Here is an 18,754-nt window from a genome sequence, read left to right as displayed (position 1 = left end):
CAAAAATCAAGACCATGTTTTCTGGTATTTCAAAATCCAAAATGGAGCGGAAGACACCCTATTTACCTTGAGAATCATTTTACAGATTTTGACCGGGTTAAATGCTTTTTCGTGAAATTAAGTTGTAAGGTTCAAAACTGTACTATTATCATACGAGTGCCAGTAAATTTTCGGTAAAAAGGCATATATTCAAATATATATATATATATATATATTTAACTTCATCTTATAGACTATTGAGGGCCCTCATGGGGTTTTTGATTATGTGATTACTTGGCCATTTTTTTAATGATTATTTGATTATTAAGCCAAATATTTCATGATTATTTGATTACCTAGGACTGTATTTTTAGTTTATGATTATTTGATTACTAAAGATAAGCAAATATTTAATGATTATGTGATTATATTGGCAAAAAAATGGTGATTATGTGATTACTAGGACCCCCCATGAGGGGCCTCACTATTATATAAGTTTTCAAATTCCGTTTTATTTATCAATTAATCTTAAGGGGTTCCAGAGATATTAGTCAAACACATATTTTTTACTTGAACCGCGTTTTAGACGATATCAGGTCCGTTCGCGCCCAATATACTTTCGCACCCTACACGTTCGCACCTCGCACCCAAGGTCCGCTCGCACTCTACACGTTCGCGCCCAATTTTAATTCAAATTCAAGTTGAACAATTGGAAAATCATGATTGTTGTTTTTAATTGCTTTCGTGTAAATACTGAATGTATTTATAGCTTGGTATGAGTAAAAGATTGAAGATTTTAAATGAAAAACTCAAAAGATAATCGATTTTAACAGCTTGGTCCCTTTGATCTGAAACAATGAAACAATAAAATATAGCAGTACACTATTAGAACAAAAACATGATCAAACATGATAAAATTCATTCAACACACACAAAAAAAAACGTAGTCCGAATCTCACTCTATTTTGGAACAAGTCAATGAAACCAGAGACATATAATACATAGTATTATATGTCTCTGATGAAACAAAGTTATAGCAATACACTAACCAAAAGTTAACATGATTATTTTAATAGTTATTCAACACAAATAAAACATTGACAAATACCCACTTTATTCAGAAAGCAATATTATTATTATTAACAACATAATTAAGATTTATTCAACACAGTAAAAAAAATAATTAAAATGCTACATCTCACTTTATTTTGAGACAACAAAAAATACTTATAATAAAATTGAGAAAGGAAATGGTGAATATGTCAAAGCGACAACCACCCGACCATAGAGCAGACAAAGAATACTACTTGGAAAAACTTGATTACAAAGTTATTAAACCCAAAACCAATGAGAATTGGGCGCGAACATGTAGGGTGCGAAAGTGAAAGGGGCGCAAATGAGTGGGTGCGAACGGACCCGGATTCGTTTTAGACCTTCCCTCATTTTTTTGTAATTCCCGCTGAAATATATGCGCATGCTTTGTTTTTGTAAAATATTCATGGGCAAGTGGACTTTTTTCTTTAATATTGACCCTACAAGTTGTCTTTGAAGAGCAAGGAAAACCTTATCAATAGAGTAATAAGACACTAAACATTCTTTGGAGAAGAAAACTAATGTCCTTTAAGAAATATTTTCTTAATTTTATTTACGATTCCACGACCGATTTACACCAAACCCACGAACTTCGTCGCCATATTGAGTCAAAACAAGGAACATCAAGAACTTCCACGGTAACAAAAAGAAAACTGAAACAATTTCATCGCTTTCTGCTCTTTGAGTGCTCTGTTGTTAGTGTTTCGAGCAGCTGCTGGTTATCAACGATCACTCGACACCTATCGGTGACACAAAACACTATGAAGGTGGCGCTGACCATCAGGGTGGCGCTGTATCGAAGCTATTGCAGCGACCCCCAAGTTACTTTCGTTTTATCTTCTTTTCCCTAAATTATAGTTATATTTTATAGAACACTTAATCCTGCAAATGTCATATGTTTTAAACAAAATGACTGCATATGCAAAAATATCCCTGAATTATTGTTAAATTGAATCAATCGCTGCCGACCCCCCTTCAAACGTCAAACACTATTATTTTGTTCTCAGCTCAAGTATTTTCCCAACTGAAACTTCTTTTTAGAATGCATTTTGAAGGTTTTTTTTAAATAAACAGTATTTTTCTCAATACTGGTCCATTAGAACAAACTCACAATATATACAGTTATGTAATATCAAATGCACACAATCTGAGACTACTATGGTCTACTATATATGTGTTATAGTAGTCTTAGACACAATGCAACAATGTTTCTGAATACAGTACATAAATATAATTATTTATATCTAACTCTATAAATTGTCTATTATTTAGGTTACACTTGCAATGCTTACGTGTTAAAGGGATATCCCTTTCTCAAACTTATAATATATGCTTATTCTGTAAGGAAAAAAACACTTAGGTGAATAGTATTAAAAAAGAAGATGTGGTATGATCGCCAAAGAGACAACTATCCACAAAAGACCAAAATGACACAAACCTTAACAAATATAGGTCACCGTACGGCCTTCAACAATGAGCAAAGCCCATACTGCATAGTCAGCTATAAAAGGCCCTGACAAAACAATGTAAAATAATTCAAACGAGAAAACTAACGGCCTTATTTATGTAAAAAAATGAATGAAAAACAAATATGTAACACATAAACACATGACAACCACTGAATTACAGGCTCCTGAATTGGGACAGGCAAATACAAAAATAATGTGGCGGGGTTAAACATGTTAGAGAGATCCCAACCATCCCCCTAACCTGGGACAGTGGTATATAAACAGTACAACATAAGAATGTTCTTTAGCATCTTCATTTGTGGCACTGAAATAACTAAAAGACCAGAGAAGACTTCCAGAAAAGATTCACTGTTATATATATGTATATATATATACACATGAATAGAAGTATTAGACTGCTGGTTTTCCGGTTTGAATGGTTTTACACTACTAGTAGTTTTGGGGGCCTTTATAGCTTGTTGTTCAGTTTGAGCCAAGGCTCCGTGTTGAGGGCCGTACATTGACCTATAATTGTTTACTTTTTTTTAAATTGTTATTTGGATGGAGAGTTGTCTCATTGGCACTCACACCACATCTTCCTATCTATATAGTAGAGATATGTTGTTTTCTTTATGTTACCCTCTGGATGCCTTTTGGTTGCTATTTTATTGATTTTTAATTTTACACACTATGATATCTCTTTATATTCATTCACATCATGTATATACATGTATGCATTTATTGGAAATGGAATATGATATTCTCTAATGAATCATATTTTTATTTTCTGTTTATAGAAAATGAGCTTTAAAAGTGTCGGGTCTCTGTTTTTTAATGACAATTTCTTTCTAATTTTTTCAGATTAAAGTACATACATGTGTATAAGCAACCCAAAGAAAACTGTATTAAATACAAACATTGGTTTGTATGAATTCGTGTATTGTTATCTGCTCTTTGGTCTGCCAGGTTGTTGTCTGTTTGACACATTCCCCATTTTCATTCTCAATTTTATTGAAGCATTTTTTTTTAAATATATAAAATGATAGTCCTATGCACAAAATACGGATAGCAATTTTGAATAAACAAACATTTTTGTGGGTTGCAACATATATTTTCCCCTCAACACTCAATATAAAAGAGAGCCACATTATGTTGCAACCCACAAATAGTCTTTACACACATCTAAACTTGTGTACCTTTTTTTTGTATTTCAATGTTGTCTTATTATACAGCATTAGCATTTTCATTGTTCTATTAAATTGATTTCAGAATGATTGTTTTGAAGAATAGGATATGGATTCCTTAGAGGTGAATACTATAAAACAAGATCTTAATGAAGAAGATACTGAATTCACAAGTGGAGATGGATGCAGCAAACTGGCACATAATTCCAATCTAGTGGCTGATTCACAAATTCATGACGATGACTCAGACTTGAAACACCTGGTTGACGACAGAGAAAGTCCTGTAATAATAAGAGATGAAACTATAGTTCAGCTTCAAAATCCCGGTCCCAATGTACCTACTTCTATCCAAGCCAGTCCTGACCAGCTTAATGACCTTCAGAGTTACCTTGTGACCTTTAACAAGGAAATAGGACACGGAGGACAGCCAACAGGTTACAGCATAGGGGAAATACAAGTAGATTCTAGTAATATACAAAATTCATCAAGACCTGTTTTATTCAGTGATGGTCAGATAATAAATGTTTCTACTAGTCTACATTCTAACCAAGGTACCATATGCATGATATGCATTAGTTAATGAATTAATGTTTAATAAACAAACAAAAAAGTGTTGATAGTTGATGAACAAAATAAACATCAGTGCTGAAAAACAGAATAGCCTCCTAGCCTGTGTTGGTTAACAATGAACAACAAAACTCACTTTAGTGTCACTGTAATCAGTTATACACTGTACAGCATTTTAGTTTCATTTGTAACAGAGTCGGAGCACATTTGTGCTTGTTGCTATTGAACTTGAAATAATTTGTTCACCATGATAGGGATATCCAATTAAAAGTAAAACAAGCAATCACATGGGTACCACAAATTGTGTTAAAAAAAGAAAACATTAAGAACCAAGACATGTAATGTTATCTTGTATCTTTCAAGTGTGCATCAGGTTGTTTTCACAATAGTGATTAATTTATCTCATACTTTTGCAATCTCAATATTATTTTGTACACTTTTTGTTAGTTTGTCACTTAAAAGAAAAAAATATGTTCATGTTGTATTACACATTTGTAGTCTTTGTTTCAGCTACATGTATTTGAATTTATATTATTTCAGGACTGTCCAGTATAAGTGATGATAGTAAAGTAGAGATTTCCATGACAACAGATAACCTTGACCCTCAGAGCCAGACCTTGAAGTTAGCAGAGGCTCTGTCTAACAGTGGTGCACTTATACATCAAACTGACAATGTTATCAGTCAAAGTGTGTTATCTCCCCTGTCACATTCACCAGATCAGCAGCAGAGAACTGTTGTTTTACAAGGACTACCAGGGGCCCCAGGAACTTTGGTACAGGTAAGATAAAGGAGTGCTTCTGGCCAACTGAAATAAATACCACAAACACAAAAAGATATCAGAAAAAAACTCTCAGAGAGAAATTAAGCATGCTGTTTTTGCAAAAATATTGAAAAAGCTACATTTTGGGCATTTAACCTGAAAAGTTACTTTTTCACAAAATTCTATCAAATGAAAGTGAAAATCATTTCTTCTCGTGTAGTTTGACAAATAAATACAAATAGATCATTCAGAGAAGATGTCAAAATAAAATTTCAAAATTTGCTCAAATGCACCTCTTAGGCCACAGACTATAATTAATTCCTCTATTAGTTCTTTATAACCTTTTGTCTCATTAAAAAAATTGCACCGAATCTTTTTGTCAAATTTTTTGTGTGAGTAATGTATAGTTCAAGTCCACAAATATATCCAAAATTCAGAAAGATTGCTTTCACACATCTTACAAAATTAGCCAATACACATCCGTACCCCTATGGACAAGTCAAGAGATGTTCCGAAAACTGTAAATATTACCTTTTTGAACTTGGCCTAATCACTCATTCCATATCAAAATCAGTTTAAATACAACATCCAAAAATTTATTTCACCTCTCTTCTTCCATTTCCACCCAAAAAAATCGTAAGAAATGAGTGAGGAAGGGAAAGAAAAAAAATTAAGTCAAAATACACTCTAATTAAATGAAACTATATTCGTGGACAACTAAAAGCAGGATCATTAATTATGGTCTTGGGCCTTCTTTTAGTCATGCTTGTTACGTATGTAATTAAGAGAATAAATTTTATTATCCTGATTAATAGTAATTTCTCGCAATTCGATAGGCTGATATTGTCCTAATAAATTTCAGTACAATTTTTTATTATGTCAGTTGGAATTATCTCCCTTATACATGTACCATTGACTTAATAAAAAAAATTGAGTTGCTTTATAGTTCTAATAATTTTAATTTTTCACAGTTTTAGATTTAATATCTAAAATATATATGGTTGCTATTGTCCTAATATTGAATTTAAATATAATAATATGTAATCTTACATAATAGTCCAGTCAATCTAGCATAAATTTGACCCTAACCCGAAAGTAATTGCAACAGAAGATTTTTAAGTTTTAATCTTTAGCATTATACCCCAAATATACACAGAAAAAAGTCCCATAAAATCTAACTTGAGGAAAACTAAAAAAATCCTGATTTAAAATTCCTATGGAGATTTGCATTGGAAAGGGAGATAACTCTTGCAAAAAAGGCAGAAATATCCATAAAAATTGATACAAAATTATAACTTTAACGCTTCTGTTCATCAGAATGTATTGATTCTTGATTTTTTAGCAGTCTTTAGAGTATAACAAACAACTCTAAAGGTGTTTTCATATATTTTATCAAGCTATAATCTAGATTTCGTAATTCATTAGTTGACCGTTTATTGAATTTTTCAACATGTCAAGGTAAAGAATCACAAATTTAATAAAAATAATTAAGCATGTATTCTTCTTTTTGTGGTTTAAAGTTTCTTTAGATAAGTAAGTTGCTGAAAAAATATAATATGAAGATATAAACAATACCAAATTTTCACAATATTTTTTCAAAATGGTTACAAAGCTTCAAATTTGCAATTTTCTTTAATGAAAAATGCATGAAAAAAATAAAACTACCCATAACTCTTCGATTTTGTACATTTCATGAGCAGAAGCTTATATAATTTAGTCAAATACAAACTTATAACCCCATCAAAGTATCATACTTTACATAAATTTCAAGAAAAACAACCAAAAACTGACCAAAAAAGACTAATTTTTGCAAGAGTTATCTCCCCTTCTAATGTTAATTTCCATAGGAAATTAAAAATGCTGATTTTGAGTTTTCCTCAAGTTAGATTTTATGGGACTTTTTTCTGTGTATATAAAGGGCATAATGCTATAGATTAGAACTAAAAAAAATTCTGTTGCAATTAGTTTGAGGTTAAATCTTAGTTTGACTGGACTATAATCAGGATAAATTCGTTACACAGTGTTCAATTGTACTACATGTACTAATACAGAATTTATCGGGTCAATAAAATTCATATTAGGTTTGGCTTCGCCTCACTCGATATGAATTTTATTGACTTGGTCAATTCTTGTATCGGGACAACAGCACACTGTGTAACTAATAATATTGTTTTTATTAGCTCACCTGGCCTAAAAGGCCAAGTGAGCTTTTCCCATCACTTGGCGTCCGTCGTCGTCGTCCTGTGTCCGTCGTCGTTAACTTTTACAAAAATCTTCTCGTCTGAAACTACTGGGCCAAATTAAACCAAACTTGGCCACAATCATCATTGATGTATCTAGTTTAAAGTTTGTTTTTAATTACCCGGCCAACCATCCAAGATGGCCGCCATGGCTAAAAATAGAGCATAGGGGTAAAATGCAGTTTTTGGCTTATAACTCAAAAACCAAAGCATTTAGAGCAAATCTGACGTGGTGTAAAATTGTTAATCAGGTCAAGATCTATCTGCCCTGAAATTTTCAGATGAATCAGACAACCCATTGTTAGGGTGCTGCCCCTAACTAAATTGGTAATTTTAAGGAAATTTTACTGTTTTTGGTTATTATCTTGAATATTATTATAGATAGAGATAAACTGTGAACAGCAATAATGTGCAGCAATTTAAGACTCAAAAATAAGTCAAAGTGACCAAAATGGTCAATCGACCCCCTAAGAAGTTATTGTCCAATATAATAAATTTTTAACAATTTTCATAAAATTTGTAAATTTTTACTAACATTTTCAACTGAAACTACACGGACAAGTTCATTATAGATAGAGATAATAGTAAGCAGCAAGAATGTTCAGTAAAGTAAGATGTACAAACACATCACAATCACCTAAACACAATTTTGTCATGAACTGTCTGCTTCCTTTGTTTAATTCACATATACCAAGGTGAGCGACACAGGCTCTTTAGAGCCTCTAGTTATGCTTCTTTTTAATGACAATAAGACAGACAAAATATACATTGATCAAATGTTAGTTCACAATACACCCCTGTTTAACCACAATAACTACTAATAAATTGTAACTTTAACTTATTATTTTAGGTTAATGTTCCAGGGAAAAAAGTTTTACCAGTTGTCTCCCTTGAGGGCAAAGAACAGATGCAACAGATGCAGGTGTCTATGGATTCCATGACAACGGTTATTCCCCAGATAATTCATGTGTCTCAGCCATCAGAAATATTACAACCAGGGGTAGGATGAGGGAATGTTTTGCTTTTATAAGGAATTATAAGTTGTAGGCTGAGAGTCTAAATACCCTTTACAGTTTCATACTCATTTACTTTTAAGATGAGAAAAAATACTGTATGATTGAAATTTTGTTTTTTGTTTGTTTTCTACAATTATCCAAACGCACCATTACTTCTTTCGGTGTTGGTTCAGATATCTATAATACTAAAATAACAAGGTTCAATTTGTCAGCCGTCATCATGTAAAAATGATGAATCAAATAATTCAACTTTATATATAACTAATATAGTACAATGGTGTTGATTAAAAATTACACCACTCCAGGCACTTTTGTTTTCCAAATTATTAATATTACCAATAATTGATAGGTTCCAGGTCAATGGGTTCAAACAGAAAGATTTTGAAAGCAGAGAAAAACTGTGCACCTTATAATTGGCATGACTTTATCAGATGACAATACCAATACTACAATAAGGCATACGCATAGTTATATACTTAATGTCAGTCACAGACCTGTAATATCACGGGTGTGTTCTAGTATAAATTGAAATTGAAAAGGTGAGAGCTGCTGCTCTCACATGAACACTCTTGTCAAAATTTTATAAAGCTTATATCATACATTTATTTCAGCTATGTCCCAGACAAGTTCAATAACTTTTAAATGAGTCAGTCATTTCCATTGGAAATATTTATTATATTGAAAATTGCATTGTGAGTGCTCTCATGAATACAATTTTTGACAGATTTTCATGAAACTTATATGATATTTATATCAGCAATGTTGCAGGCACATTCTTAAATCAGTGCTGATCAAAAGTTTTAAAAGAATTTAAATTTTGATGTATACATTCATGTTTTAATTGCAAAAATGAATATAATGTACCTTAAAACTACAACATTTTACTTCGAAAAATTAAAAAAAAATCCCCTATGTTAGGCCAGACTTTTTTTATTATCTGTTTAACGAGATCTGCCGACTCCACATTGTCCGATTTCAGAATAAAGATAAAAGTAGTGCTTCCTACTTTTATTTTTATTTTTTCCGCCGACTGTTACGAAATCCTCAAAAAAAAATAAAAGTACGAGTTCGGGTCTGCAATTATTAATTTATCTCTTGTCGCATGGTCAAACAAAACGGCGACTTCCGGGAAGGGACCGTTTATTTACATTAAACTTTAAGTCCGATCACTAGAGACCAGTTCGTGTTCACTCAAATTTGTTAAGTGTAATAGAGATGAGACGATTGGGGTCATGTTGTCCAATGAGTTACCGGAAGATGTTGGCATCAGCCGCATTATAACCAACGAGGCAGATGTTGAACCTGACATGCCGGTCAACGTTTTGGAAGAGTTTGGGTTTATATTTTTCCTTTGAAGTAGTATCGTAGTATGCATATTAAAATAGTATCAAAGATATCAATTAAAATCAATAATGCTTTTAGAATTTTGTGTATGGATGGGACCAAATCATTTGAAAAACCACTTTTTTTATTCACGTTCACCCCCTTTCACTTTCGCACCCTACAGTACATATTTGCACCCTACACAGGGATAAAACTTAGGAAACTCAAGCTGGTAGCCCAGACCAAATTATTCCTAAATGATGTTTGTATTTTGAACTAAATTTTATCAAAATTTTAGTAGCCCAGCTCAAAATCTAGAGGTCTGTTTTCTTCCATTGTTCTTGTACATGTATTTTGATAAATTCTTAAAAAAAAAAAAAAAAAAAAAAAGGCTCACTTAGATTGGTTTTATTTTTATTTTTAGTGTCGACCGGACCAATTTTGCACTTTTTTTTTTTTATTTCGTCCCCTCGACCCTATTCTTTTACAAATTTTCTCGTTAAACAGATAATAAAAAAAGTCTGGCCTTATTGTTATTTATAGGATAGACCTGTTCTGGAAAAAAAAATGAAAACTGTTACTGTTTCTTTCAGATAGAGGCTATGAAAACTGATGTGATTACCACAGTAGCTTCAAATTCAGCTGGAATGGGATCACTTCAAGGACTTCAGGTACTATTGATTAAAACTAAAATAACAATCTAGTCTGCATATTGATATTACCTATACAAAAAAAAGGTGAAATAGTTTAATTGCAATGCGACAATTATCCACCATAGTTTGAATGAAGTCTATTTCCCTAATAAATCATAAAAAGAATAACAGAAATGACCAGAAAGAGTGGACAGTACAATATAGACCACACTGTGTTTTGTTGTACATTGTGTCTAATAAAACCAGACCTGATAACATAGATGTACACACAAAGACAAAACAACTGATGAAAAACATATGATTAACCTGACAGATATAACAAATTGGATGGGGACAAATAAATATGAAGTTGTACACTTTCACCATTTTATGCTTAAAAATTTTATGTAAACAAAATGATGTATATATATTACTAATATAATACTAATTTGGTATGAACAAAAACATGTACAAACCATTGTTTTCTTTGATTTTAATCATATAGATAGGACAGGCAGATATAACCAATGCTCAGTTGATAGCCTTACAGAATGCTGAGAATGCCAATCCACAGTTAGTGACCGTAAATAATTCACAAGAGATCCAATTGATGGGAACTAGTGATGCAGAGACAGGGTCAAACACCAATTTCCAAACAGTTTCAATTGTTCCCACATCAGTGGATCAGGGGGGAGAAATGAATTATGTTTTGATTGTTTCACAACCAGATGGTGAAAAAGAAGGCGGCTCTCCAAAACAGTTTGCCTTAGATATGGGAATGTTTCAACCAGTCTTTGATTTCAAAGATGGACAAAATCTGGTTGAAGAAGTTGTTGATGATGATGGAACCACAAGGAAAATAATACGGGTGAATTCAGTGAATCCTAAAAAGTTTGAAATGGTTCAATCCCCTGCTGCACAGCTGCAATGTCATTATTGTAGCTACACTGCTCCAAAACGTTACCTCATGATGCGTCACATGAAAACACACTCTGAAGACAGACCTTATCAGTGTAATCTTTGTGAGAAGAGTTTTAAAACACATGCATCTCTTCAAAACCATGTAAATACACATACTGGCGTTAGACCACATAAATGTAAGGACTGTGAAATGGCATTCACTACCTCTGGAGAACTTGTTAGACATATTCGTTACAAACACACATTTGAAAAACCACACAAATGTACAGAATGTGATTATGCTAGTGTGGAATTAAGTAAACTTAAAAGGCATATAAGATCACACACTGGAGAGAGGCCTTATCAATGCCCACACTGCCCGTATGCCAGCCCTGACACGTACAAGCTGAAACGTCATTTGAGAATTCATACAGGAGAGAAACCCTATGAATGTGATGTGTGTCATGCACGTTTTACACAGAGTAACAGTCTGAAGGCACATAAACTTATACACTCTGGTCTAAAACCAGTTTTCCAGTGTGAACTTTGTCCAACAACATGTGGTAGAAAAACTGATCTAAAAATACACATGATGAAATTACACAGTAATGACAAACCTGTAGACTGTAAGAAATGTGGCATGGTATTTCAAGATCGTTACAGCTTTAAATTACATTTGAAAACTCACGACGGTGAGAAATGTTTCAAATGTGATCAGTGTGAATATGCTGCTTTATCACAACGTCATTTAGAAAGCCATTTGTTAACTCATACAGGTAAGGGGAAGTAATTCTTTTTACAAAACCAAATTGAAAAACTTCCACTTTTTTTTTTTTTTAAGCAGAACAACAAACTGCATAAGTAATGACCAATGGATAGTACTTTTAATACACATATTGTCTTTTGCAATATGAACAACAAAAGCCAAAAATATATTATAGCAAGCAAGACATTTTTGTGTTGAAGTTTTTTATTAGAAAAAGGGAAGTTTGGAAAAAAAATATCTTCCTAAAATTACTACACTACACTACACTTGTAACTACATGTATGTACAAATTGTTCAAAATACACTTACTATGTAGAAATATACCTACAAAGAGGTACATATAGTTGCATATTTGAATGATTTCACTGGAAACAAGCAGAATACAAAAAATAAGATGTAGTTTGAGTTATGTTTGCTGATAAGACAACTCTCCATCAAAGACCAAATGGCAGTACATGTATATCATGTATATCTAACATATTAGTATGGTATGCACATACATCTGATCAAAACCTTACATTTAAAATGAAAAATTGTTATTCTCTACCTATATCTATCATTAAGAAACAATGAGTAAAGGGACATTTTCTATATCTAGGTTTTTATGTGTTTGGTAATGTACATGATGCATATTTATATTACTTTGTTATTTTTACTGTTTAAATGATTTATTTAATGCAAGTTTCATAGCTTGATGGTCCTGGCAAAATGTTATAACAGATACATAGTGTTTATTAAAATTCTTTCCACAAAAATTGAAAAAAGACAAAATTTCTACAAAACAGCTTAAAACATGTACACTTTTTTGTTTTGAAAAATATGTATATATATTTTTTATTTAGTCTATATATAAAAAAAACAAAAATGGAAGAAAATAAAAAGAACCAGTAACAAAATGAACTGTGAAGCTTGCTTTGATTTGAAATGTTATACTTGTTTTTATTTTATTTTTGAAATATATTTTCACACAAGAATATTTATCTATATAGTGTATTGACTTTATAATGTACAATATACATGTATGTTAAATAAAACTATTAATTTATTATGTTACAACAATAATGAGGGTCATTAATTCTTTTGAACACAATTATTTTAAAAGTTTGTTATACAATGTCGCTTTCATATCCAGCCTGTTTGATTGGCAGATTAAAGTTTTTAACAAATTGAAACCGAATTGATGAGCCATATGAGGAATCGAAATCCATTTTAAGTACTCCTCAATGTATTTGGATATGCATGATTTTCTTTCAGGAATGATAGTACTAATGTACAATGTATACATGTTATACTGTAGTCTGTAGAAAAGTGTGTGGTCAAATTTTATTGTGTTGGCTCTGAAATTGATTTCCAAGGGATTTTTTTTAGCTTCTATTACAGTTGAAGAAAAATATGTTCTTATATCGGTTAATTTCAATACCTATTCAACATATAATCAACATTTAAATTTTCTAGTTTTACAGAAATAATTAATTAATTCATTTATATTAATAAAAATAGATAAGAACATTCTAATTATTAGTTCATTTAAATTTAAAAATGCCCTGTTCTTGTCTTTTTCAGGAGAAAAACCTTTTGAATGTGACGAGTGTGAACAAACATTTAGACAAAAACAGCTTCTTAAGCGTCACAAAAATTTGTACCACACACCAGACTACAGCCGACCAGAACCCAAAGAGAAAACTTATGAATGTAATTTATGTGATAAATCTTTTGCAAATAAAGGTAATTTGTTACGTCACATGCAGAACCATGATCCAGAATACTGGAACAAGAAGTTAGGAGATGGAGGAAATGTTGCCCTGTCAACAGAGGATCTGATCCAAGGGTCGTTACTCAATGACATGAGAGATGGGAAATTAGGCTCCGCCCCCAAAGTTGTGATTGTCCATCCAAATGGTAGTGTAGAGGAGGTAACCTCCAGACTACAGAATCTGGTTGCTGAGAAACAGATGGAAGAAATGATGGTTGAGGTTGTACAAGATGGCGGCAGCCCAACATCAGTATCTACACATAGTTTAGAAGAGGCTATTAGGAATCAAGTAGAGGCTGCAATACAATCACATGTAATTATGCATTATGTTTTAATGTAGCACTTATAAAAATATATATCTCCTCTTCAAATTTAGATGGTACCTTAAAGTTTGGTTATACATGTTTTTAGTTTTAAACATATTTATTTATAGTGGATTGGGAAACAAGTTTTACAACTTATATTAATCCCTTTCCACTTTGCGGGTGCGAGTGCTGCCTTGTAGCGGCATTAGCCTACTCTTTTTCGAAATCTACAAGGGTGTCTTTAACGTGCAAGAGATATGGCTCTCTCTTAACACGGGTCAGCCATTTATCGTCCCCGTCCGACGGGTTATACATGTGTACAGTATTATATTTCTATTGTTGGATTTGATCAAGAAGCTTTTGGTTTGTGTGTCCCTCTATCTGTCTTTTTGTCCTGCTCTGTAAAATGAAGAGGGCTTGCATTCATTCCCCATCTAGGTAGAAACCAATAACTTATAAGCTGGTATATACTGGTCAGCTTGGTGTAGGAAAAATATGTCTGGGTAGGGTGGCATGTCTTCCTTAGGACCTATTAACTAGAACAGGTACAAGAAAAATCTGTACCAGCATCTTGGACTTGTACAAAAATTTCTTATCCTGGTATTCATGTAATATTTGTCTTTGGATGTTTAACATTTATCAAACCATTTACCCAATTAGAATTTTCAGTTACCAAGATTGCAGTTTTTTTAATTTTAGTTCAGGACACATTCTTGTTACATTATCTTTGAAAGTATATTGCATTGATGAATTTGTAAAGGGTACAAGTGCCAATGAAACAAATCTCAATCCAAGTCATAATTTGTAAAAGTAAACCATTACAGGTCAAAGTAGGGTCTTCAAGGTATTATAACATGCATTTGTATATATCAGTAGAAACTGCAAATAGTACTATTTAAAAGATTAAGAACCAGATTAAAAATGACGTAAACAGATATTTCTTTTGAAAACTAAGTTTTACATCTGCATTAAGTTTTATAGAATGCGAGTTTTTAAACCAGTGAAACACTTTTGGTTCACAATCCTTATTTAATGAATGGCTATTATCTATTTTGAATTTATTGAACCATAAAACTAATTTTTGACTCTTCACATTGAATAATCCGCGAAGCGAAGCAGATTATGTAAAATGTGAAGAGTCAAAAATTAGTTTTATGGTTCAATAAAATCAAAATAGATTATTGCCATTCATTATAAATAAATTTCTATCAAAAGTAAGACTCAAAGAACTTTTTATATTGTATATTTTAACAAAAACAACGTACACACATGTTGGCGCCTGAATACACAACGTCAGAGTGGGCGTGTCGCCATCAAAACTGACAACATTGAAAATAAAACTAATAATCTTAACCAATCGGAAGACAGTAAAAACACCAAATTTATTTATACCGTAATAATTAATGAATAAGTTATTCCATTTTAATTTGTTCAGGCTTTAAAGGCATTAGAGATAGCTAAAACAAACAGTGGAGATGACTCTGCAACAGGTAAGGGGTATATTATAATCAGGGTGCATAAAACCATTAGATAATGAAAAACAGATAACATACATTGCAAAAGAAAAACGAAGAAAAGACAACAATCAACAAAAATAGATAGGGCATTAAAGCTAGAGCAGAACTTATCCTACCAGTAGGAGGTTGAAATAAGGTGCTCTGGACATGAATCAGTCATATTCAGAAATATACTGAATTGGACAAAAAGGGCATGTTTTTGGTGTGTCCAAATTGCTTTTCTTGATTTACCTTCATGAGGTATGCTCAAACCCAAACATTTAAAATCAAGGATGTATAAAAGCTAAAAAGAGCAATATGACTAAAAAAGACCTAAAGAGTAAAGATAATTCCATCTGTGATGGGCATTGAAAAAACTTAACCTATTATATCTTCATGATTAATAAATATGTATGAAAAAGGATTGTTATAAATTTTCTGGCTGTAGAAATTAAATACTACCACTGGTAGAATTCTACTTTTGTCTGAATTGTCTCCCCTTTACAAGTTCAGAGTTTTACAATCATGAATAAATTGTTTGTCTGACAGGTCACTTAACAATTATTTCTTTAAAATTTTAATGAAAGGGCAGACAAGAAATTATCATTTACATATTGTTAGTTCAAATTTTTATGGTTGATAAAATTTCATCTTTTGCAGACAACTTAACCATTGATCTAGATAGACCAACTCACATAGTGACAGGGCAGCCTAAACAAACTTTCAGTAGACAGGAATTGGAAATGGAAACAGAAAGTAGTTCTGGTTCCCATAATGGATGCATTACACTTAGTACCAGTCAGACAGGATGGGACACTGAACACATGAATAAAATTCCTGATCATATTGTTCTTGTCAAACCAAAAGATAAAAGGGGGGTGATTAAAATTGTATCTGAAACAAGTCAAGATATAGATGAGGGTAAAGAGAGTAAAAGGGATTTGATTGAAGGGGTGGGGATAGACGTAGACAATATAAGTGCAGATTTGAATGAACAAAGTGTTTTACCTGACCAACTGGACCATGAAATGGAAAATGGCGATAATACTCAGTCTTAGATCTATGTTACAGTTTTTTGTTTACTTATACATTTATTGTAAATGTTTTGTTAATTTATACTAGTTTATTGTTGTTATTATAATTTGAAAATTTATTGGTCCTTCATATTATATCATGCTACAAAGAAGCCAGAAGAAATTTTAACTTACCGTAAACCAATTTAACTTTGTGTTGACCTCTCAGAGAATTCCTTTCTTACTGTTTTTGCTATGTTGTTACCTTGTTGGTGTATTCATAAAAGAGAATGTCAAGTTTGCCGAACTATCCACCAACCTTTTTTTAGTAAAGTTTTATGTGTTTAGTGAACTTAAGTCTGTTCTATCAGGCTTTGTTGATGTAATTATGAAAGTAAAGATCATAAATAGACTATAGATTGACGCAAAGAATTATAATCATTTTATTTTTCTACTTGGTTTTAAGAAATCACTGACCAAAATATTAAATAAACAGTATTTTATTAGAGATAAATCATTCAAACAGCATTCATGGTATAAAATGTTAAATTCACCCTTGATTTTTTGTAAAAATCATGATTTTGATCAAATTAAATCAGGAATTATGTCTTCAAATCCTGTTATAATCACTTAATAATAATTCAGTTTAAAAAGTTTGTGCTTTTTCTGTGTAAAAATGTCTTTTTTAATCTTTATGATGACTTTTGCATTATATTTTATTATATAAGACCTGAACATTTGTGCAACAGAATTTCTAAATTGACCTGATGTATAGATGTAACACATGAATTAAGGATGTACTTAGGTGAGGTTAGGTAAAAATTAAGAAATTAAAATTGATACTATAAGCTGGTAGAGTATTCATTAAGGATAAAGATAAGCTTAAATATTGATAGGTCATGGACCTCCTTTTCAAGATATTTGAGATTTAAAATATGACAGGAAAAGGCTGACTTGGACTTTTACCTTATATTTGGATTGGTATTATTTAAGTCTCAAAACAAAAGAAAGAAAATCAAGAGTCTTCTAATATTTGGGTAAATGATCTTTCATGAGCTGTTAGGGAAGACATCAAAAGTTCAATGAAGGATAAAAAACTTAATTCACATAGTTTTTTCACTGACCCCCACACACCCCTTCCTAACTTAATTTGGGAAAAATGATTGACCAATAGGGATATATGTAAAATCGATTTGAGATCAATAAAACTTGCAGCAATGTTGACTCCCACCCCCAAACTATTTGATTTAAGTTTTTTATCCTACATCGTTCTTTTGATGTCGTCCCTTTAGGATGTATTTTTCTGACTTTTCAGTCTCATTCAGTCTCGTTGAAATCTTGTTCTTCAATAATTTTGAAAACATGCTATACAAGTGGAAAATATCAATGAATTTTTAAATATTATAATCAAACATAACTCTGTTAAAAAATCATCACTTTTAAGATGTTTTTTGTCAAAATTGGAAGTGTCCACACCTGTGCTCATCCTCATCCTTTATATATGTTATGTAATATCATAAAATAGAACTTACATTTCAATATTATGAATGAACATGAATACGGCCACTTTTAAATAAGACTGAAACCACTTAAAAAATTAACTTAAATGCTAAAATGATGCTAGTACCTGATATATGTGCATTGCAATGTCACAAACAGCCCATATTTAGTCAGCAGAAGCATTGGTCTTTCCAATAAATAGCTATAAGATTAATTTTCACAATTTTGTAAAACTGCTATATTTTAGGGCCAAAGGGGTCATACTGAACCTACTCCTTTGAATAACAAGGTATAAGCTTACATGATTTTAAGTGTTAAAAACACAAAACTTATTTATTTTGCATGCTGTTGTATCAAACCACAAAGAGAACAAAAATTCAGTTTCTTAGTTTATGTACTAAATAATGTATATTAAACATTGACTGTTAACTTATTAGTGTGTTTATATGTACAAAAGATGATTTTCAATGTTTCTTTATTGTCAGATATTTAAAATAAAACGTAAAAACTTACAAGTTATAGTTTAATATTCTTGGCTTTCTACTTCAATAACTTGTATTACTATAGCATGCCAAATTGATGAATGCTTGAATACTTTTGAACAAGTTAGTTGAAGTTACCTAGGGTATATTCAATGAGAACAATGCAAAGCGGATACCTGTTTCTTACTATTAATTAGGGCCCCGACTAAAAGTCGGGTCGCCCTATAGTGATCAGTCTGTCCGTCCGTCCGTCCGTAACACTTTAACTTTGTGTCCGCTCCATATCTAGAAAACCAT

At 31.8% G+C, this 18,754-nt stretch overlaps 1 protein-coding gene across 5 annotated transcripts; it reads left to right on the top strand.

Moving 5' to 3' along the window:
* The first annotated feature begins 1,646 nt into the window (after nucleotides 1-1,646).
* LOC134721277 (zinc finger and BTB domain-containing protein 17-like) lies at nucleotides 1,647-18,478 on the top strand. Of its 5 annotated transcripts, none has more exons than XM_063584157.1 (10): nucleotides 1,647-1,709; nucleotides 3,789-4,254; nucleotides 4,811-5,049; nucleotides 8,122-8,193; nucleotides 10,204-10,281; nucleotides 10,748-11,918; nucleotides 12,507-12,521; nucleotides 13,472-13,974; nucleotides 15,402-15,456; nucleotides 16,123-18,478. In XM_063584157.1, exons 2-10 carry the CDS (start codon nucleotides 3,813-3,815, stop codon nucleotides 16,518-16,520), a joined length of 2,973 nt encoding a protein of 990 aa, XP_063440227.1. In that variant the 5' UTR covers nucleotides 1,647-1,709; nucleotides 3,789-3,812; the 3' UTR covers nucleotides 16,521-18,478. The 5 variants fall into 5 exon arrangements, with proteins under 5 accessions (XP_063440227.1, XP_063440228.1, XP_063440225.1 ...); XM_063584158.1 differs by having other exon boundaries at nucleotides 8,122-8,271; nucleotides 13,634-13,974; nucleotides 16,123-18,477; XM_063584155.1 differs by having other exon boundaries at nucleotides 8,122-8,271; nucleotides 16,123-18,477.
* The last annotated feature ends 276 nt before the right edge of the window (nucleotides 18,479-18,754 follow it).

This window comes from Mytilus trossulus, chromosome 6 (assembly GCF_036588685.1).
Source record: "Mytilus trossulus isolate FHL-02 chromosome 6, PNRI_Mtr1.1.1.hap1, whole genome shotgun sequence".
NCBI lineage: Eukaryota > Metazoa > Mollusca > Bivalvia > Mytilida > Mytilidae > Mytilus > Mytilus trossulus.
This window is presented reverse-complemented; position numbering and strand designations above follow the sequence as displayed.